This window comes from Symphalangus syndactylus, chromosome 9, assembly GCF_028878055.3.
Source record: "Symphalangus syndactylus isolate Jambi chromosome 9, NHGRI_mSymSyn1-v2.1_pri, whole genome shotgun sequence".
NCBI classification, from domain to species: domain Eukaryota; kingdom Metazoa; phylum Chordata; class Mammalia; order Primates; family Hylobatidae; genus Symphalangus; species Symphalangus syndactylus.
This window is the reverse complement of record NC_072431.2, coordinates 75,493,316-75,514,501: the sequence shown is the minus strand read 5'-3', so window position 1 is coordinate 75,514,501 and position 21,186 is coordinate 75,493,316. Positions and strand designations below refer to the sequence as shown.

Genomic DNA, 21,186 nt, shown 5'->3' with positions numbered 1-21,186 from the left:
TGATTCAGTGAATGTCTGTCTCCCCACTGGATGGTAAGCTTCCTGAGGGCAGAAACAGCATTGGTTCCAGTCAATGCTATGTCCCAGGACTGTTCATTTTTGCACATACTAATCCTAAAAGGACGATGACAACAGCAACCACTTACATGACCTAGAGGCTCTTCTGGGTGTTGTGCAAATATTAACAATTTAATCCTTGCAACAATCCACGAGGGAGGCATTCTTCTACTCTCATTTAACAGACAAGGACAGTGGAGCTAGTAAAGAGAAGTCATTTGCCCAATGGGACCCCACTAGTGTTGGCAGAGCTGGGTGCAAACGTAGGCATGTGAAGCTGGGACCCATGCATTCAAAGACTATGCCAGGTGCCCCCACTGCACACCTCATCTCCACATACCAGTGAGGGGGAGAGAAATGCTCCTACACTGCCTCTGACTAACTACTTTCATAGAAGTCACATATATACAAAGGGATTTAATTCTAGTGGGATTGAATCTCAATAGTTTCCTTATTAGGTTGATTTCTGTTAATAGTTTAAGTACTGGATATACATGAATTAGAAAATCTAGATTATTAGCAAATGCAAACTATAAAGCATTTTATAAATGTTATTTTGTTTGTCAGGGGATGAGTGAGATATTCATTATACAAAAAGTAGTGTGGATTTTGAGGTAGAAGGTTTACTAAGGATTATACCATAGTATGAAATAGCCACAAACATTCAATGAAACCAAACACCCCCACTTAACCTCAAACTAACACTAAATAACAAGGAATAGACTTGGGGGCAGTGCAAGTGTATTTCTAATGGTGAAAACCATTCCCCAGTGAAAACTAATGTACCGTCTAGTTAATAAGAGCTCCTCTGACCCACACACATCAATACTTACATCCCGATGGTGATGTGACATTTTGGGTTTTGTATTTCTTTTGCAAATTGAGCTAGCATTTTTGATGAGTGGCCGGGCTCTGCTACCCAACCTTTGGACAGTTTCCAAGCATAAAATCACAATTCCAGATAATTCTGTCACAAAGATCTGGGTCTCATTAGGAAGGAGAGGAAGCTGGGAGATGATCCAGCCCAACCTCCCCCAAACCAAACACCACGGCCTTCTCAGTTGTTTCACCAACCATCTAAATGTTTTAGTAATTCTAAAAATTGATGCGCTTTTTCCATGAAAGGAAGTGTTACCACATTTTCCAAGTGGGAGGCATCTACATCCTTACTCCTTCATCCTCTCCTTCCCACCCCCTCACCCCCCACCACCCACACAACATCTGCAATTCTTAAACTAAAGCACAAATTGTTACAAAAGTTAATAGCACTTTCAAAGGAATGCTTGTATAGAAACTTTCTCAGCTTCAAGGAAAAATAATACGCTTTGAATGGCTGTTCAACAGCATAGAAATTAGCTGAGTAGAAGGCACTCATATAGCCCTTAGGACCAATCCTTTCTGCCACCGACACCCCCCTTATGAAGACTTGACAGTGGGCCAGAATAAACAACTTCAGGATGAATTCAGTTGAGACACAAAGTACACACTTCCAGTTTTTCCCTTCTCTGGTTACTGGCCTCAATAACCGGGCAGTCAACTTAAAAAGAAAAACAAAAGCTTGCTTCAGATTACAGATTACAGACTTCTTATAATATGTCCATTTCACCAGGCCCCACTCTCAGCCCCGGGAAAGGCCACTGGAAACCACCTCACATGGTAGGGGCCTTGCAGGAGCCGATAATGACCTTATCTCCATCAACATGTTCTGTCAGATTGAATGGGGCAGCCAGAGAAGCCAGAGTTGGCACAGGAACCAAAACGAAGTCTTCCCATCCTCCTGGAGTGAGCAGTTGAGCCTGGATTGGTGCTTAGACCTATAATGGGTGCAAGCGGCGTTCATTCATAGTGGTTTTCTAGACCCAGGGACTTGGCCCCAGCCCTGCTGCTCCACTCCTCTTCTCGCTTCATTACCGTGAGTCTTCTAGACCACCCAACGATGCCTGCATTTGAAAGACACTTCTGCTGATGAAAGCAGCTGACGTGTCCCCTTGCGGTTCATTTCTAATTGTCCCCAAGGAGGAGAAATTCAAATAGTTTATTACTGAGAGTTAAAGAAATCCACTGAAATATTCTTTGGTCTAAAATCACTGTCATGGCGGAGCAGCTTCACCTTAGTCATTGCCCTTAAATATGAAAGCTATTTAAGAAAGTTTGCCCTTAAATATGAAAGCTATTTAAGAAAGTTTGCCCTTAAATATGAAAGCTATTTAAGAAAGTTTGCCCTTAAATATGAAAGCTATTTTAAGAAGTTTAATGAAAGAAGAGAATTCCAAAACGTTTTCAATAAGCAAAAGAAAACCTAAGAGAAAAGTTGAAAGTAGGAATTTTTTAAAGAATATACGACGCGTGTTCTGTGACTCACCCATGAAAGTTATTTGTGTGTATTCTCTTGCAGAGTAATTAATAATGAAGCAAAGCATGGCAATGATATTTTTTCTTCTCTAGTATTCTAGAAGACTCCATGTTTTTGGAAAATATCACTCTAGTTAAATCTCAAATATATTCAATCAGAAAATGGGTTTTCTACAAGATTCTATATCTGTAGTCAATAGCAAATATAATTCTATTAAGCTAGTAGGATGTGATAGGAAACTAAAACCTAGGGGAGACCAAAGCAAGGAAAAATACTTCCTCATCCAAACTTGAGAGCAATTTACCGTCAGGCCTCCTATTAATAGATGGAATACAGATTCCATTTTCATTACTCAACTGCCGTATTCATTATTACACTGTACAGAAAAGGGAATCACGTCTGTTGAAAACTTACATATGATGTTCATGCATGCATTCCAGTAATTCAACAATTTTTATTTATCTTTTTATTGCTTGCTAATTTTTCAAAATAATAAGCTAAAGAAAACAAAATGTGCTGTTCTCAGACGACTTATTATCTCTTTAAAGGACAAAATGTGCTGTGAAATAATAGAATGCTTTCAGCACTCAAGTGTGAGCGAGTGCTCATACATGAGAGAAAGCCGTGGGGACTACAGAAGCCAAGAAGCAGATCTAGCTGGGGAGGCCTTTGCAGAGGATGTAGTTGTGTGGGGAGGCCACACACGTGGAATTCCCAGGAGGGCTGTGGAGGCGGGGAATCTGCAGGAAAGCACTGGGGTGAGAAACGTGATGAGAAACAATTATTGTCTTAAAATATCTGCAGGGCTGTAAGGTAGAGAAGCAATACGTTGCATCTGTGTTAAGCCAAAGAAAATTATCAAGGGACTGGTTTCAGCTTAACGTAAGGAACAATTATGTGATAGGGTTGTCAAGAACAAGAGTAGACTGCTTCTTCACACACTCCTAGTCACTCAGAATGGTCCAGGAGGAGTGGACAACCATTGGTAGAGTATGGGAAGGCAGGGGCCCTGGGTGGGAGTGGCGAGGGTAGGGAGTGAGCATCCCAATCTAGAAGTAAATTGTGCCCAGCACGGAGCTGCAACACTGCCCTGCACACAAACACACACAAATAACAATCCCCAGCCCCTGCATTTCCCTCTCGGGTTTCAGGACCTCGTATCTTACTTCAATTCCTTTATTTAGCTGATGATGAAATAGTAAGAGCTTAGCACTAAGAAAATCCTTTTGGAGTTTGGCCTTGGGGGAAAATGAATCACTCCAACCAGGTCTGTCTTCTAGAAAGTATAGGATGAAGGGGCTCCTCATCATGTACTTCCTGACCTCTTACTAGGCCTTTCCCTAAAACAGGGGCTGGCAAAGCACAACCTGTGGGTCACTCCTAGCCTGCCACCTGTGTTTGCAAATAAAGTTTTATTGGAGCATGACCATATGTATTTGCTTACGGTCTGTGGCTGTGTTCACACTATCCCAGCAGAGTTGAATAATTGGGACAGAGACCATACGAAGGATGAAGCTGAAAACATTTACTCTCTGGCTGTATTCAGAGGAGGTTTGCTGAGACCTTCTCTGAGACATGGCAAGCGCTGCTTCAGGCTCACTCTTCACTAGATTCAGGCCTGGGGCAGTAAACAGCCAGCTCAGGATAGCACTCCCAACTCACTCATTTTTTCAGGCAGGGGAGCCATCTAATGTCAAGTGTCTACGTGCAGGAACTGGTCTGTTAATTAGCAGCTCTCCTCAGGGAAGGGATAATATATTCTAGAAACAGGAGTACGGCCCTATTGCAAGAATGTCCTGAGCCAAAATTAAGATTCTTCAATGGCAGAAACTTGGCTGGGGCTTCTTCTGAGTTAACTTGGTAGTTGTTAGTGATTTTTTGAGTCAGTTTTTCCTCGTCAACGACCCCAGGAATGAGTTTGGGATTACAGGGTAGCCAGGGAAAGGGAAAGCTTCACGCCCGCCCTGGGACAAGTTCTGTCTTCACACTGCTACATCCCTCACCCACTTTAAAATGAAACTTAAAAGGAGGATTTCAGTTAAGTAGGAAGTGAGAAGAGGGTTCATTTTAAAACAAGCGTTAAATGAAAACCCACACACACACAGCACACAAATCCAACCATGCTTACAAAACCATCACAGGGGGTCAGGCGAGGCCCTTTTCTAAATGAAAAAGAACAGGGGTGGAGACTGTTCTGAGAGCATGCTGGGTTCCCTGAAGGGAATTCTCAGCTGTATGTGCCCCGCACAGGATCCCTGCTAGACACAAGGCCAGCTGCCTTCCTTTCAAGCCGCAGACGCATCCCTGTGTCCAGGCAGGCCAGTCAGCTGCGGTCAGCACCAGCTGCCCCGCTCCGTGGTGAGGTCGCAACATGTGAGCAGGAGGGCAGGCTGGCAACCTCTGAGTGCTTGGAGAGAGGGACAGGATTCCTCTTGTGCGACCCCTCCAGTCTCACTCAGACTCAAGTCTGACTAAGGGGCCAGGTGCTTTGACCAGGGACTCTCCCCTCTCACTTCCCTCCCAGGAGTCACAGATACATGAGTCCTTGTTTTACAAATGAAGAAAACAGACCCAACGTGATTAAGATGTTGCCTTCATAGGGGTGGCACCAGGATTCCAAACCGTGGACTCCACTGAGCCCAGTGCCCACTGACATGCACCAGTAACAGTGCAACTGCCTGTGGTTCTGTCGAGTAAACTGCCGGCGGGGGCTGGCTTTCCACCTTCTTCTTTTTTTTTTTTTTCACTCTTCAAACAGTTTATGACATAAACATGAACTACTGGCTGCATCGTTCTGCTGACAACATGACATGTTTCTATAAGTTGAAAAAAGCAAGCAGTGGACTGCTCATTGGCAAAATTGAGTCAGTAATTTTTTAGAAAGATTATTTTTCTTCCTTTTACTGCTTCTCATCTGTTCCCCGCAGTAAAAAGGACAAGATGACGATGACTCAGGGAACGCCTCCAGCCTGAAGCAGCACCATGCGAGCTTAGACCGTAGGGTGGGCTTGGAAACCAAGGCAGGGCAGCTTGGGCCCCACGGACACTCCGTCTCGAAGCTGCTTCTCCCCAAGCTACCCCAGAGGCACCGAGCGCCCTCTGCCCACCAGCAATTCAATTCACTGGCTGTCCTGCTCCTGTCAGTACTGAGAGTTGCATGTTTGACCCTCAGGGGAAAACTCCAGAGACCCTTGGGTGTCCAGCATGCTCTGAGGTCCCTGCTGCTGACCCCTCGCGCTGTCAGCATTCAGAGGCATTCACACAGCACAGCCTCCCAGGCTAACAGCTGTTGTGGAACAGCGGAGCAGCTAGACGTGGCCATTCTGTGGCCCAGTGCTGTAGAGGTCAAAGGGAAAAGCGCAGGGAGCATCTTTGCTTTCAGAAAAAAAAAAAAAAAAAAGCACACTGGTGTAGTGGCCTTCTCCTGATGTCTTAGTGATTGTTCTTTTCTTTCGATTTTTGGTTGTCTTTTTTTTTTTTGAAAGAGAGGCCTTTATGCTTTTTTCCTAATGTTCATGGGTAAACCAATGTAAATGTGTGTATGTTTATAGAGATGGCTTTAAATTGCAATTCTGCAGTAGAGATTGATTTTTTTAAAGACATGGGTAAAAATTGAAGAAAAATTTTAAAAGAACATTTAAACCATCTTGGGCTAAGGGTGGATATGCACCTCCCCAACGGAAGCCAAACAAAATCTCTCTGCAGATAAACATTTGCAAAAAAGAATTTCCAATCCCAATTTTTGAGTCAGAGATCTTTTATTTCCTTGCAAATTACATATCTGTTTCAGGATTTTTGACTATAAGAAGAATGAATGAAGATGTGTTTCTTACAGATAACTATGAACAAATCAGGAAGGATAATAACTTGTACCCCCCAATTCGAATCCAGAGAAGGGGAAGGCATAAAAAAAAGAAATGGAAGAAACTTTATTTTTAGTGGTAAATGGTGGGACTATGTATTTTACCTATGGTGAAGTCACCAAGCCCAACACTTTGCACTTGTAGGCAATGTAGTCTTCTAATCTGAATGTGAAGTATTATGTTTTCCTTTGCTTGGTAATGAGGAATATTGGTGCTTTCGTCCCCGTTCTCAAGCTGACTGATTTCTCTTTCTGACGTGTGTTCCTTTAGCACACCTCTACACTGCATGGCTCTGAGATGTCCTATGACTGTTTCATGTGTAAAGTTGCCTCCCCAAAGGAGTCACGTATTCCTTCAGGGCAGTGAGTACTTCTGATTCATCCTTAGCAGCTGCCTTCGCACTACCTTACTAGATATGTTGTAGTTGAATTAATGAACAAAAGAACAAGCAACTTCTGGTGCCTGGTGTGGATCTCAGAGCAGGGTGGAGTGAGCCTGACCAAAGGGTCATCGTGCAACCTCTGTGGCTGACTCCACCTGGCCACGGAGCTTCTCAGCCATGCTCGGTATTCACATGACTTCTGGAGCGACAGCACAACTAGCAAATAAACAGCTCCATATGGGAAATATTACTCAGCCTTTGTCATCAAGGAGTGAGTCATGGGCCTGAGCTGAATAGAAGATAGAGGAGAAAAGGTGTGTGGACTGGGTGGGACTGCGCCCAGCGAGGTGAACTCCCGGCAGCCCTGCCTCTCTTTACCTGCACATCACCTTGCTAGGATGCCTTCGGTTGTGAGGGCCTGTCTAGGAAGAGAAGAGTTGCACCCTGGCAGGCAGCACTGAGCTGTCTCATGCAAAGCTGAGGAAGAAAGAGTGAGCTGCCCAGTGAGCCTGCTGGGGTAGTGGAGGCTGGGCTGGGCTGTGCAGTCTGCAGCCCCCAGCAGCCCTTGGCACCTTTCTACTGCCTGGTGCTCACAAGCTCTCCAGTAACAAAGAGGGACGTGAAGTTAGAGGGGAAGGGAGGTAGCACAGGGCAGTCTTGACTTTGAACAAAGAGCTAGCTTCCTGAAGTCAGCTGGCCGGGTTTTGAAGCTGATTTTGAGCAGTGGTCTTTGATGCCAACCCCATTTAGGAATTCTGTATCACCCCCTACCTTCTACCAGATGTCTCTGAGCTCACCTTCGGTGATAATCATGCAATCCCCGTCGTCCCCACGTCCACACTGCCCCATTCTGTCCCACCCCGGTTTCCGTGGTGCTGTCGGCTCCCCAGCGAGCCGGGAAGGGAGAGGCCAGCTCTGCTGGGGCTCCTGCTGCCCTGGCTCTGCACTGCCCTTCCCTGGCAGGTCTGAGGCGCCACTGGAGGAGCCACATGGCCCTGAAGCAGCAAGGCAGATGCCCTGGACACAGTGGAGGCACAGGGTGCAAGCACCGGCCTGGCCCACAGACTTTTGGTGGGGAAGTGGTATTATTCACTTCAAAAGTATGCCCATGTGTAAAGAGAGAGCCCCTGAACATGAGTAAGCAAAAGTCCCAGCGAAGAGATTAAACAAGCAGAATGCTGGCCTGAAGGGAGGCGCTTACTCACGCTCTGTCTAGGAAGCAAAGCCAGGCCCAGCACGCTCACTGCTGTCTGTCCTCTCACACAGAGGGATTTTGAATCCAAGCCAGCAGCCTGTCCTTTCTCCAATGTCCCCTGCTCAGGAGTCAGGACTCAGCAAGTCCCACCCCAGCCACATTCAGGTCCAGTTCCAGGATTCAGGACACAGTGAGACCCACCCGAGCCACATCCAGGTCCAGTTCCAGGACTCAGGGTTCAGTGAGGCCCACCCCAGCCACATGCACGTCCAGTTCCAGGACTCAGGGTTCAGTGAGGCCCACCCCAGCCACATGCACGTCCAGTTCCAGGATTCAGGACACAGTGAGGCCCACCCCAGCCATATCCAGGTTCAGTTCCAGATAAATCATCTGCTTTCCTCCATCCAAGAGCCTTGTTCCCTGTGTGTCCTTGTGTTTAAAATGGAAACATTATGAGAAACTGCCTGCCAGGGCAAAGGGCGCTGCCAGGCACACAGTAGGGACTCAAAATGAATTTATTGTATTGAATACATAACAGATCAACAGGTATTGCTTTCTGAAATCTTTTTAGCCCAATTTTGTTTCTTTTAGTCCAATAACAGGTCAAATTCATTTCTGATTTACTAGCCATTCAGTTACCCATAAAAAATGGAACGTGATTTAAGATTATTAGTTTAAAAATCAGTGAAAGTAGAACAGGTATCATTGAAGACACATAGGCAGAAATAGATCGCAATAGTTGCTGCCATGTGAAGCCTCAGTGTCATGCTTCATATTTAGAGAGATCTATGATTTCTGAGGCCCTTTCATGTCCATGATCTCAGTACTGCTCACAACTGCCCTGTGAAATTCACAGAGCTGGTCCCATGTTAATCAGGGTACACTGAGCACTGAGACCCAGCGTGTTGAGATAACTGGCTAGAGATCATCCCATAATGGTTCCATCACAATCTTCACACTGTAGAAGTTTGATGATGTCACTGGAAGCGTATTCCACAGTCCCTCGTGAACTGGCCTTCCTGTGATCAGAAGCATCAGTGAACTCCCAAGAGGGTGGGGACAATCTACAGAGTTATTCTCACTCTACTTAGTGTATATTTTACAAATCACAAGCTTGGCTTGGGATTCTTTTAATGGCTAGAAGGAGAATCACGGGGTTGGAAGTCCACCAGTTTGGGTACTCTGTTCCCTAACTCAAAATAAAGAGACGTTATTTTCAAGTCTTCTGCTTGTTAACTTAATTAGAGATACGTTAGTTTGCAGCTGTGTTGGGCATGCCACAGCTTGGCATGTTTAGTCCAGAAGGCATATTGTAATGAACATGGCAGATTGTCAGAAATTCAAAAGGACTTTTTGAGTATCACATGTGCATTTTCAAGTTCCAATATAGATTCAAATTCAGTTTGACAGGTATCTTTGGATGCCTATCAGCTAAGAACTATTTATTAGTTGTGAAATAAAATAGGGTAAAATAAGGAACAACTGAGGAAAAAACATAAAATTTGTTATGTGAATTAAATTTTGGATAATTTTTTAGCATAAAGTAATACATGGTCACTATGGAAAATTTAAAAAACACAAAAACTATGTAGAGTAAATAAGAAAAACACCCAGAAATTTGCCATTCAGAAAAGGTCATTGTTAACAACATGGTGTATCTTCCTCCTGTCATGCTTCTGTGCATTTGAGCACATTTGAGATGTGTATACATGTTCATTTTGAGATTTTAGTATAGCAAAAGAAATGACCAATCCTGATTCAATGAAACCTCTGGCAAACTTGCTATATTTTCCTTACATATTTTTAAGTTCATCCTATAAATGAACTATCGATCCATCTTATTTGAGATTTTCTTAAATCTTTCAGCAAGAAAGCAGGAAAAAAAATCCTCCTCTGGCCTTTAAAGCCTAATTAAATATATGACTAAGCTAGAAATATTTTATAATGACCAACCAGAAAGTGGTGAGGACTGTCACTCATCCCATACAGCCTGCCTCTTCCTCTGTCTCCCTCAGGCACACGGAAACCAGAAAGGCAGAGAAACCCAGGATAAGTCATCCAAGACTTTGGTCACATGGCCATCCATTGCTTTCACCACAAAAATATAAATGCAACGTGTGTGTGCATTTCATACCAGTAGGTCCAATAAGCTATCTATATATACACATATGTGTACACACACACACACATCTGTACAGATACTCCCCAGCTTACTACAGTTTGACTTACGATTTTTTGACTTTATAATGGTGTGAAAGCAATGCACATTCAATGGAAACCATACTTCTAATGTTGAATTTTTTATCTTTTCTCAGGTTAGTTGATGTCTGATATGTTACTTTCTTGCGATGCCAGGCAATGGCTGGGAGCCACAGCTCCCAGTCAGCCATGCAATCAAGAGGCTAAACAGCAGATACTATACAGTGGATTGTGTCGCCAGCATTTTGGGGATATTGTGTTTTGTGTTTTTGAATCATATCATGTCTACAAAATGCCATTTTCGACTGCTATTTTCAATTTAGGGTGGGTTTATTAGGACATAACCCTGTGGAAAGTTGAGGACCATCTGTATATCTGGTAGGGAAAGATGGATAACAAATTCATAGGCAAATAATAATTTCATGATTATTATTAAGTTATTCCTACTTAATAATAAGTAGTGATCACTGCCAGGGAGCAGAGAATGCAGGATAATGTGACAGAATGTAATGGTGGGTACTTAAGCTAATGTAGTTGCAAAACAGGCTTTTCTAGAGGGTAGGCCTTTAAGCTTACCTGGAAGATGCAAAGGAAGCAAATATGCGAAGATCTGGGCTAGGGATGGAAGCAGAGACAACTTCGAGGCCAAGGGGAGAGACTGACAAGAGCCCAGCTCATACCTCAGCAGTCTTTAATGCATAGCTGAGAAAACAACAAATTAAAACAATTATACTTTTACTTAGACAATTCTAAGTATCTAAGTGGATTTGGGCAAATCTGGAGAAACTTGTTCTAATACTGTGTCTTAATAAGTAGTATAGATTTGCCCAGGCTTGTGGGCAGAGAGGTATACACCCCCATAATAGCAGAGGAAGGCCATAGGGCCTACTCTACAAAACCAAAGGCATTTAAAAACTTCAAGGAGGCAGATTGCTTTTATTTTCAGTTAAAATAAAGTGAGGATTTTCTTAAGAAAAATAATAATGAGACCACTGACCCCCCCTAGATGTCCAACAAGAATGCACAGATAACTTCCTATATCCACTTTCTTGAACCTGCCCCTGACAGCCAAGTGGAGCACAACAACAGAGCTGAACCTCAAAACTACTGTGCTGTGACATAAGGCTTGCTCAAGAGGACAGTGTGGTGTGAGTCCGTCTATGTTCTAAAGCAAGCAAAGCTATTCTGTAGTGAAAATGGATCAGGACACTGTTGCCTCTGGTGTATGGGGGCAGGGATCGACTGAGAGGGGCATGAGGGATGACAGGGTTTCGATCATGACAGGAATTCAGATTACTCCAGCACGTGCATTTGTTAAAGCTCATCAAATGCTACACTTAAGATTAATCCTCTCACAGTTTGTGGATGTTACCTTAAAAACAACGATGACTGCAAACTAATATTGAACTCTGGTTAGTGATATGCCAATGTGAAGTATAGTGATATCTCTACTTTACTTTAAAATGCATCCAAAAGCAGACTAGAGGACCACATCTGACAGAGAGATAAATAGATATGTGATAAGGTGAATGTAGTAAAATGCTAACATAAGGATGTTTTCGGTACAATTCTTTCAGCTTTTCTATACATTTATAAATCTTCATAATAAAATTTTAGGACAAAAAGTTAGTGCTTTGAAGACCTAAGTCATAGGGCCTGCTGCTCTTGATGCAGTAGAATTTGTCTTCACATTTGCAAAGGGTAGGGCAAACCACTAGCATTTTGTATGGAACTTGATGCAAACACTTCTAATTATCTGGTTTTCAAATGTATAGACTTAAAGTAATATCAACTCTTTCTTTGAATAAACTATTAAAATACCTAGTTTTAAATAAATATGTTTATGTAATTCTTAAAGTACTATGTATTCATTTTTCTTTCTTCTTTCTTTTCTGATTTGATAAATATTCTATAAAGTAACTGTGTTTAACGGCCAACATTTGAGTAAGTCCATATGCAGATCAAAGCAGCTCAGTTTAGACAATAACTTAAGACAACATAGAGTGGCTGACATCCCCTAACATCAGTCCAGATGCATGTTATGTTATGTTACTGTCACATTCTCAATAGTTAACTTTAATAAAAGAAAGTCAAAAGCTTATATATTTATTCAATCTTCAAAACATTTCTGGGAGGTTGTCTTAGTTAATTTTATGTTGTTGTACCAATATCACAGACTGGGTAATTTATAAAGAAAATAAATGTATTTAGCTCATGGTTCTGGTGGCCGGGAAGTCCAAGCACATGGCATTGGCATCTGCTTGGCAGCTGGTGAGGGCCTTCATGCTGTGTCAAACTATGGTGGAAGGTCAAGAGAGCATGCATGTGAGGTGGTGGGGAAGAGAAAAAGGGGATTTAACTCATCCTTTTATCAAGGACCCACTCCCATGATAGCTAACCCACTCTTACATGAATGGCATTAATCCATCCCTTAGGGCACAGCTCTCATGACCTAATTATAATACCTCTTAAAGGTTCCACTTCTCAACACTGTTACATTGGTGATTAAGTTTCCAATAAATGCGCTTTGGAAAACACATTCAAACCATAGCAGAGATCAATGTTATTGTCACCATTTTCATATTTGAGGAAAGCGTGGCACAGAAGGCTTGGAGAAGTACTTCAAGGTCACACAATAAGGAAGTGGCTAAACAAAAACCTTATCTTAGATTAATTAAAAACCTCTTGCTCTTTGCAGTTTTGTCTTAAATCTACCTAATTTGTGACTGTAATTTTTAAGTAACTTACTCATATAAGTGGTCTCACATTAAATTTTCTCATTGCTTTATATTTCTAACATGAGATATTTGGTATAAGGATGGAACCAAGATAATACCTTGTTTTAATTAGAAAACCTAGACCAAGTCATTCTGATCTTCATCCTAGATTTCACTTAAATGCTGCTGTCTCCTTTAGGGTATGTGACAGGGGAAAGCCTCAGAAGAAACAACCTTATGTGTTTTCTTTTGATACTTTAGTAATTAACCCAGGATAGTATTCAAGATTGACATGCCTTATATTGAATCAAATAGCATACCAACTGCCTTCTTATTCTCAAGAATAGACATGTTGGGTAATTGGGCATTTAAGTTTCTTTGCAATTTTTTCCATTATTAACAAAATTAATGAGCAGCATTCTGCATAAGGTCTGTTTCCTCAGAATACGTTTCCCAAAGTGGAATCATCATGATGTAGAATTTAAGCACACTTACTTGTTTAAACAAATTGTCCAGTTGCTTCCCAAAATGTTTTGTGAATTAAGATTTACATCAAGAATATGTAATGTTGTTATTGTCTCCCAAATACAGGATCTTTTTCTGAATATAAAAGTTACTCATGCTAATTGTAGACAATGAAGAGTCATTATCTTCATTGATAATGAAGTGCTTCTAATACTTGTGTTTTTATTTATTTATTCAAAAAGTGCTAAATAAGCCCTGAAGGGGCTTTCGGGGGGTCATTTGGGGCTTATTTAGCACTTTTTGAATAAATGAATAAAAGCACAAGTACAGTTTTTTTAATACTGTTTTCTATAATAGATTAATCTTAAATGGCATGTTTTCCTTTATTTTACTGACGAAAGTTACTTATTCTTTGATTTAATAATAAAAATTCTTTGGTTCAGCTGGGAGAAACTTGCAAGCTGACGTCCTTGATTATTTAAAATGAAAGCAGCTGCCTGTTTTCATCCCTCTGCATCCTGAAGAAACTCTTCTGCAACGTGTTCCAGTCCTAGGTTCTAGTTGACCCTGTTCATCTGTTTGGCATGAGGGGCCCAACTAACACTTGCAGCTACCTGGACCACAGCCAATCTAGTTGGAATGAGAGTTAAGAGGCCATAGTCTGTCAGCTGGGAAAGCAGCTTTTATTCCAAGGTGTGCTAACTGAAAGGCCACATGTTATTGTCACAACCTTGTACCTACATCAGTGCTGACATCTTTAAGGACCTTAGAATTGGGAAATCAGTTTAGCCCTATCTGCATGTGTAGCAGACAACCATACAATTATTCCAACTTGAGGTTGCATTAACAGCAACCTCATTTCCCCCATACTCCTGGGGAAAAGCAGACCAGAGACACTGGGTCAATCCAGAGTTATGGTTGGAAAAATGATGGAATAATTCTGCCCCTGGTGACAGGAGAGAGGGACTCCATCTTGTCAACTGTCATGGTTCCTATGTGAAGGTTATCGTTATCACTGAAATTGAATGAGAACACAGAAGCGAAGAACAGGGAAATCCCCACAGAGTTAAAGAGGATGTGAAGATTGCTTCATATTTAATGTTTGTGTAAATGCTTTGAGTTGGTTATGTGCTGTCTGAACATGTGCTCATTTCCATGGCTCATTGCGAGGGCAGATAGTCCGATGATACTTTTTAGAATCATTCCCATGGGGAAGGAACAAAGAAGCCTGTAAAATAGAAATGCACATGTAAAAAGCGTTGAAGAAAGTGCCAGTGTATTGATTTTGGCCATGGTTTGTGCTCTACCACCTGGTTACTGTGATTGCAGAAGTGCCTTTGCAGATGAGGAAGAAACTGGCCAAGGCTCAATCTAACATCCAAAGCCAGAGGCCATATTTCTTCACTCTTAAGATAATTTGGGTTCAAATTATAGTCCCTTTACACACTCTCTGCCTCAAAAGCCCCAAGACTCTGTTTTGTTATGCTTGCCTAAACATGCCTTTCAAAGAGCTAGTTCTGTAAATACAACTTTATTATAATCCTCTCCTTTGCTTTTAAAAATGGATCACCACATCCATTTCTATGGTCCAACTTTGTCCCTTAATTTAAAATTTTTTACTGGATTAAGTTTGATGCCTTGAAGCATTAGGGACTCAAGCATACAAGATTGTGTGCTGGTGGTGAGGGAAGTAACTGTGCCTCCACCTGTGCTGGGTGGATCAACAGGGAGTGTGGATGAGCATAGGGATGTGTGGGTTTCTCACTAGCTGAGAGTGTTTTTAAATGTTGTATTTTGATGTTTGTTACTTTCTGAATATTCTACAGTTAGACCTTTGATTTATTCTTTGATGCATTCATTTGAATAACATTTTTAATCTCCAGCCAGTTAGGTTTTTAATTTACACTCTTGTCGCTGATTTTAGGTGTACAGTGTTGTGTACACTACTGCCCAGTGTATGTTATGTTTGTAAACATTCATTGCACGCACAATGTGACATACTATGTTTTTGAGAAGTAAAAAGTTCATTATATAGTTACTAACTCAACTCTGCAGTTATATTAGTGAAATACCTTGTGAAATTTATTTTTTGCCTAGTGGAGCTCTTACAGGTTAATCCTGACTTTAAGATTTTCATAGAATTTTCATCTACCGCCCACCCCTTTAAATTTCAACATTTTTTTATTTTGGCATTTTAATGTAATTCCATGCATTATAGGGACAAGCTATCTCTTATTATGAATTGCACCTTATATAAACTTAAAAATCTTTTATGACATTTGCTTTGCTGTGTCCTTTAGTGAGAATTTGTATTACCAGTCACTAAAGCTCACAAAGTTAGTAAGCTTTGTGAACAGATGACCTGGGCAGGAGTGGGTGAGTCTCTGTGTGGAGGGAGTGAAGAAACTGCTAGCCTTATTACCTGGACCTTTAAGGACTGTTTTATTTTAGTTTTTCTGCATTTCTCAGTATTTCATGTGATATCTGTCTTTTTCTTCCAGTTTGCCAAGGCACGAGTAATAAGCTCACACAGTTGGGCACTTTTGAAGATCATTTTCTCAGCCTCCAGAGGATGTTCAATAACTGTGAGGTTGTCCTTGGGAATTTGGAAATTACCTACGTGCAGAGGAATTACGATCTTTCCTTCTTGAAGGTTGGTGACTGATTTTCCTACACAAATAAAATTGGAGAAAATCTAAGTGGAGAAAGGCCTGGGCAGAATTCCACTTGAAGTGTGTTTATTTTTGCTATGGCAATGACAAGTCTTACAGAGCTACAAATGAGAGTTTTATGAGAAAGCCATTTTACCAGCTAGTGTCAAGTAATAGCTAGAAAAGAATATCAAATAGAAACAGGCTAATCTGGAGTTCCACTGTCATCATAGACACTGACCTTTATCCCTGACCATTGCCTCAGTCATGGTGTGCTGCCATACTAGCTCTTAAAAACTTTTTTTAAAAGCCCTGCTTTGCACCATTTGCCTATTTCCTTTGTGTAAATACTCCTACCATAGCTGATTTCAAGCTATCGAGAGTTTCACCCAGCTGGTCTCAGAATTCTTATTTCACAATAGGCGCTAATGACCCCATAGGAGCCAGCTCTGAAAGCTTCAGAGTTTCACTGAACTTTGGATGGGGTTTACTTAGCCTTCTTCTGTTTTTCTTTTACCTTTCCTTTTTAAATAAGAAATAATGCAAGACAGATACAAAGTAATTCTTTTTAATTTCCATTTTCACTGGAGAGTGTTGAACCCCGTGCGGCATGAGAGCACAGTATTCCAGAACAATGCTTACTGCTCGTTATCACAGGGGTCAAAGGCTAACGTGCAGGGATTGTTGCAGATCGTGGACATGCTGCCTCCTGTGTCCATGACTGCAATCATCTACCTGTTTTACATTTGTTGAGCACTCGTGTGCATTAGCGTTCAACTGGGTGTCCTAGAGCTCCCTGGACCCATTTTAGACCTTGAGTTCTGGAGTTCCTCAAAAGAGAAATCACGCATTTATGTTTTCTCTTCTTAGACCATCCAGGAGGTGGCTGGTTATGTCCTCATCGCCCTCAACACAGTGGAGCGGATTCCTTTGGAAAACCTGCAGATCATCAGAGGAAATATGTACTATGAAAATTCCTACGCCTTAGCAGTCTTATCTAACTATGATGCAAATAAAACCGGACTGAAGGAGCTGCCCATGAGAAATTTACAGGGTGAGAGGCTGGGATGCCAAGGCTGGGGATTTATAAATGCAGAGAGCAGTTCCAATGGCTCCCAGTGAGCTTGTCACTCAATTCCACCTCAGAGAAGACTTTTATTTTTATCCAGTACACGTGCACTGAGTGCCAGCTGTGTGTAAGATACTGCAGGGGAAGTTACTGAGAAGATGGCAGATACTGGAATGGGAAGATTTAAGCGGGGTACCAGTGTTTCCATGGACATGAAAAAATACGGAGAGATAGTAAGAAATCGTAAAGATTCTGAGTAAAAGAGAGTATGACCAGACAAGCTGGGCAGGAATCATGAATCTATATGCATAGGCAGTGAATAAACTGCCGGTCTTATTACCTGGACCTCAAGGATAAAAGACATACAGTAAAAATCAACCCACATTGAGGACAGTCTTGAGAGTCGCACTGCTACACAGAAAGCCGTGTGTAAGTTAAGGATAGAGAATGAGGTGTTCTAGAACTTTGAATTTTTGTGAGCAGGACATGTGAGGTTTCTGTGAGAGGAAACAATGAAGGATGACAGAAGAGAGGGGAAGTTGATTTTTAAAAACTGGAGACAGCAGTGATTGTGCCTCACTGTGCAGTAGGTTTGGGGCCAGTAATGTTAAATCAGTAACTTCATTTAATGCCCACAACCTTTCTTCAAAGTAGGCATTGTACAGATGCCCCTTGACTTATGATGGGATCCTATCTGGCTGGACCCCGCTGAAGGTCAAGGCGTCATATCAGGTCGGATTTCAGGGCTAATTGAATGTGTATTGCCTTCACACCATGGCAAAGTCGAAAATCTATGTTAAATCATGGTAAGCCGGGGACTGGCTGTGCTCTGCCATTTTACAAATAAATAAATGGCAGTCAAGTAACTCCCTTGAGGCCCCCAGCTAGTGAATGGAGAGGCCAGCTATGGCCACCAGTCTCTGCCCCAGGGCTCTCAACGCCCCTCCTTTGCCATGAAGTTCTGACAGGGAGGCAGTGCTGGTAGGAAAGGGGTGTGATGAAAGGGGTGCCCAGCAGAGGGGGTCATATCGGGAGTGACAGGAGCCCAACAGGGGTGCAGCTCTGGGACCCAAGCCAGCACCTCCGGGCATGGCTCCTCGGTTCACCAACTATAAAATTGTGTGGTTCCCCACACCCCCTGCTGCTCAGAGCAGCCACGCACATGCTTGTGCTGTGCGTGCCTCCTGTGAGATGGCCTGGTACACCGGTTCCTACGGTGTGCCTCACACGCTATCTCGGAGGGAGGCAGCCTGTGCAGGTGCCTGGACCTCGGAGCCAGACCCTCTGGGTTCCTGCCCGGCACCGTCCCTCAGCAGCCAGACGGCTCCGGAGCGCATTCTCCAATCCCTTCGTGTCTCTGTTTCCTCGTCTTCAAAAATGTGGATGGCATGGCTGCTAAAAAATGGTGACATACTTCCTAGGTGGTACAGAAAATTAAATGACTGTAAGAACAGGCCTCAGCAGCTCCTTCCACTTCCTTGGTATGATTGTTTTTTAAACCAAGGCTGGGATTGTATAGATGCAGATTAATTAATGTGATACCATTAACAGCTAACCTAGTGCCTGCTGCAGGGTGAGCCTCCGTTACACCTGGGTGCTTGCCTCCTCCACTAAGCCACCGGGAAGAGGCTCCTGCAGCCTCCCTCACCTGTGCTGGCCCTCCCCTGGCAGTCACTGCCTGGGGTGTGCTGAAGGCCCGGCTCTGACTCTCCCTCTGTGCTCTCCTCGCCCGGCCCCCTGCTCTCTCTCAGCTCTTTGGTCTGTTGTCTGAGCTGCCACAGCAGCCTGGACAGCCCTGTTGGTATTTCCAGTCCTGTCCTGTCCTGAGTTCCATCCACTTGTGCATGGCTTTCTCATGAGTGTTTTCACAGATGGTTCTGCTGTCATCTCCAACCTGATAAACAAAGCACCACAATTCAGCCCTCATGACCCCAGGCTTCCTCCCTCAGTTCCTTGTTTCTGCACATCCACTGAAGAAGCCTGTTCCACTGTTTCCCTGCACTGGGTCTCCCGTCTGCAGGAAGCCTTCAGCCCTCACTTCCACACTCCTCTAAGATGTGTGCCCGTCCCCTCCTGGGGAAGCTCATTTTTCTAGCGCCTCCAGGATCTTCAGGGCTGAATCCCTCCTTTCCCACGTTGGTACTCTGTACACACAACATGCCCATTCCCTACCTGGGGCGCTGGGCATTGCTTCATGAATCAAAGGTCGATTTTCTCTCTATTAAAGTCACAGATGGTCATTGCACCATTGTGAGAATGAATGAAGGTAGTGCTTATAAATCAGCCAGCGAGGTACCCAGCCTCACTGTGTCAGGGTCTCCTTGGGCATGAGGTGGTTACAGTGTGTGACATGTCTGTCCCCAAGCCTGTCAGCTCCCAGATTGAAGCCAGTGGATCCAATTCATCCTCGCAAAGCCCACAGCACTTGCACAGTACACATCAGTCGTTCTGTCAATGTTCATGTTTAATGTCATCGATGGAACACTCCCCCTTTGTAAAGGCTTGAATGTGTTCATGCCTGACTTTTCCACATCTTCTTAGTTCTTCCTTGGAAACAGCTACACAGTTTCACCATCCTGTGCATCCCTGGAGTCTACCTGACTCGGTCATACATTCAGATTCTTCTTGCTTCATGTCACTCTCATATCCTTTTCTCTAATGAAAAGCTCCGCCTGGGCATGCAAGGTGGAGGCTGACCCCTCACCTGGCATCCGGGGCTGTAGCACTCAGGACCTGCCTCCCTGCCCTGCCTACCCCCTACATCATGCGACCATTCCAGTCCAGCTGATCAGCCCCTCGGGACCCCCAGCTTACCACATGCATATCTTTTATGCTGTGACCACTGACTAAACCATTCTCTTCCTTCCTTCCCATATTTCTGAATTTCTAATCATTGCTCAAAGCCCAATTCGGAGAAAACCCTAGTTCCTCCATGGCGCTATCATTAACAATTTTATCTGGCCGCCCCCCGGGAAGTCCAGTGGGCTAATCGTGGGACTCTTGTTTGCGCCATGGCATCTCTTAGCAGAATATAAATGTGAAGAGCACATACATCCTTCATGGGAATTTAAAGGAGCTGTAAAGGGTGCTCACCGCATTTCCATTCTCCCGCAGAAATCCTGCATGGCGCCGTGCGGTTCAGCAACAACCCTGCCCTGTGCAACGTGGAGAGCATCCAGTGGCGGGACATAGTCAGCAGTGACTTTCTCAGCAACATGTCGATGGACTTCCAGAACCACCTGGGCAGCTGTAAGTGTCGAATACACACTATCTCTGCCTCCAGCTCCTATGGGGGAGAGCTCTACAGCACTGGGGTGGGGGGAGAGAAGCCATGTTTAGTAAGTCACATTAATCAGAAACAAAAAGTAGTAAGCAAAATATCTGACCACTAGAAGAGCATGTATTTACCACAGACATAGAGATCGTTTTTTTGTGGCGGGTGGCAGTGCAGCCCAGCTGGTTGGCAGTGCAGGCCACCCGAGGCAGATCCCCTGCAGGGACAGCAGAGCACTTGTGTCCTAAGAAGAGCTGCTGTTCATGGGGCGGGCAGCACCAGAGTCTCTCCCAGCCTGCCCTGCTGAGACTGGCCAAACTCCTGCATGCTGCTGAGTCTCCAGAGGCTCCCCGGCCCTCCTAAGGCACCAGGGCTGAATCCGCCCCCAGCTGAGGTCGTGAACACTGCCACATGGAGTCACACACACAGCTGGGCACTGCCATGGAGAGGAAGTCTGTCCATGTTTCTTTGAATACTGGTGGCCTGGTCCCTGTCCCGTTCACAAGTGAGGCAGCCTGTGGGGAAGCCTGGCAGGGAACAAGGCAGAGGTCAGTGTGGCGCCCCGGCTGAAGCCAGCGCTGTTGGGGGACTGAGACCCAAGCTCACACTCACCCAGCTCCTCTGGGCTGTACCCGTTCCTGATCGCCCGGCCTTTCTGTTCTTTAGAGTAAGAAGTGATCACCATTTCCTGCTTCTCTGTTTCTCCACAACTGTGCGGTGGATGACTGTTTGTTTTCTGCCCTCAAAAAAAAAAAAAAATAGGGCTGACATGAATCTTCAAAATCATCTAGAGGGCTTTGGATTTTTGTATATTTGTTTTATTTTTTATTTTATGGATAGATTGTGATGAAATGCCCATAATACAAGATTTTCCATCTTAACCATTGTAAGTTATAATGTCAGTGGCATTATAAATCCACATTGGTGTGTGGCCATCACCACCATCCACACACAGAACTCT

The 21,186-nt window shown here is 43.6% G+C and overlaps 1 protein-coding gene across 3 annotated transcripts in view; it reads left to right on the top strand.

Moving 5' to 3' along the window:
• Positions 1–21,186, top strand: part of EGFR (epidermal growth factor receptor) — a 191,386-nt gene that overhangs the window by 107,991 nt on the left and 62,209 nt on the right. For 2 of the 3 annotated variants that reach the window (XM_055293115.2, XM_055293117.2), the window contains exons 2-4: positions 15,733–15,884; positions 16,753–16,936; positions 20,066–20,200. In XM_055293115.2, the coding sequence (XP_055149090.1) occupies positions 15,733–15,884; positions 16,753–16,936; positions 20,066–20,200 (471 nt within the window). The remainder of the gene's footprint in view (positions 1–15,732; positions 15,885–16,752; positions 16,937–20,065; positions 20,201–21,186) is intronic. The other variant, XM_055293116.2, reaches the window with a different exon arrangement.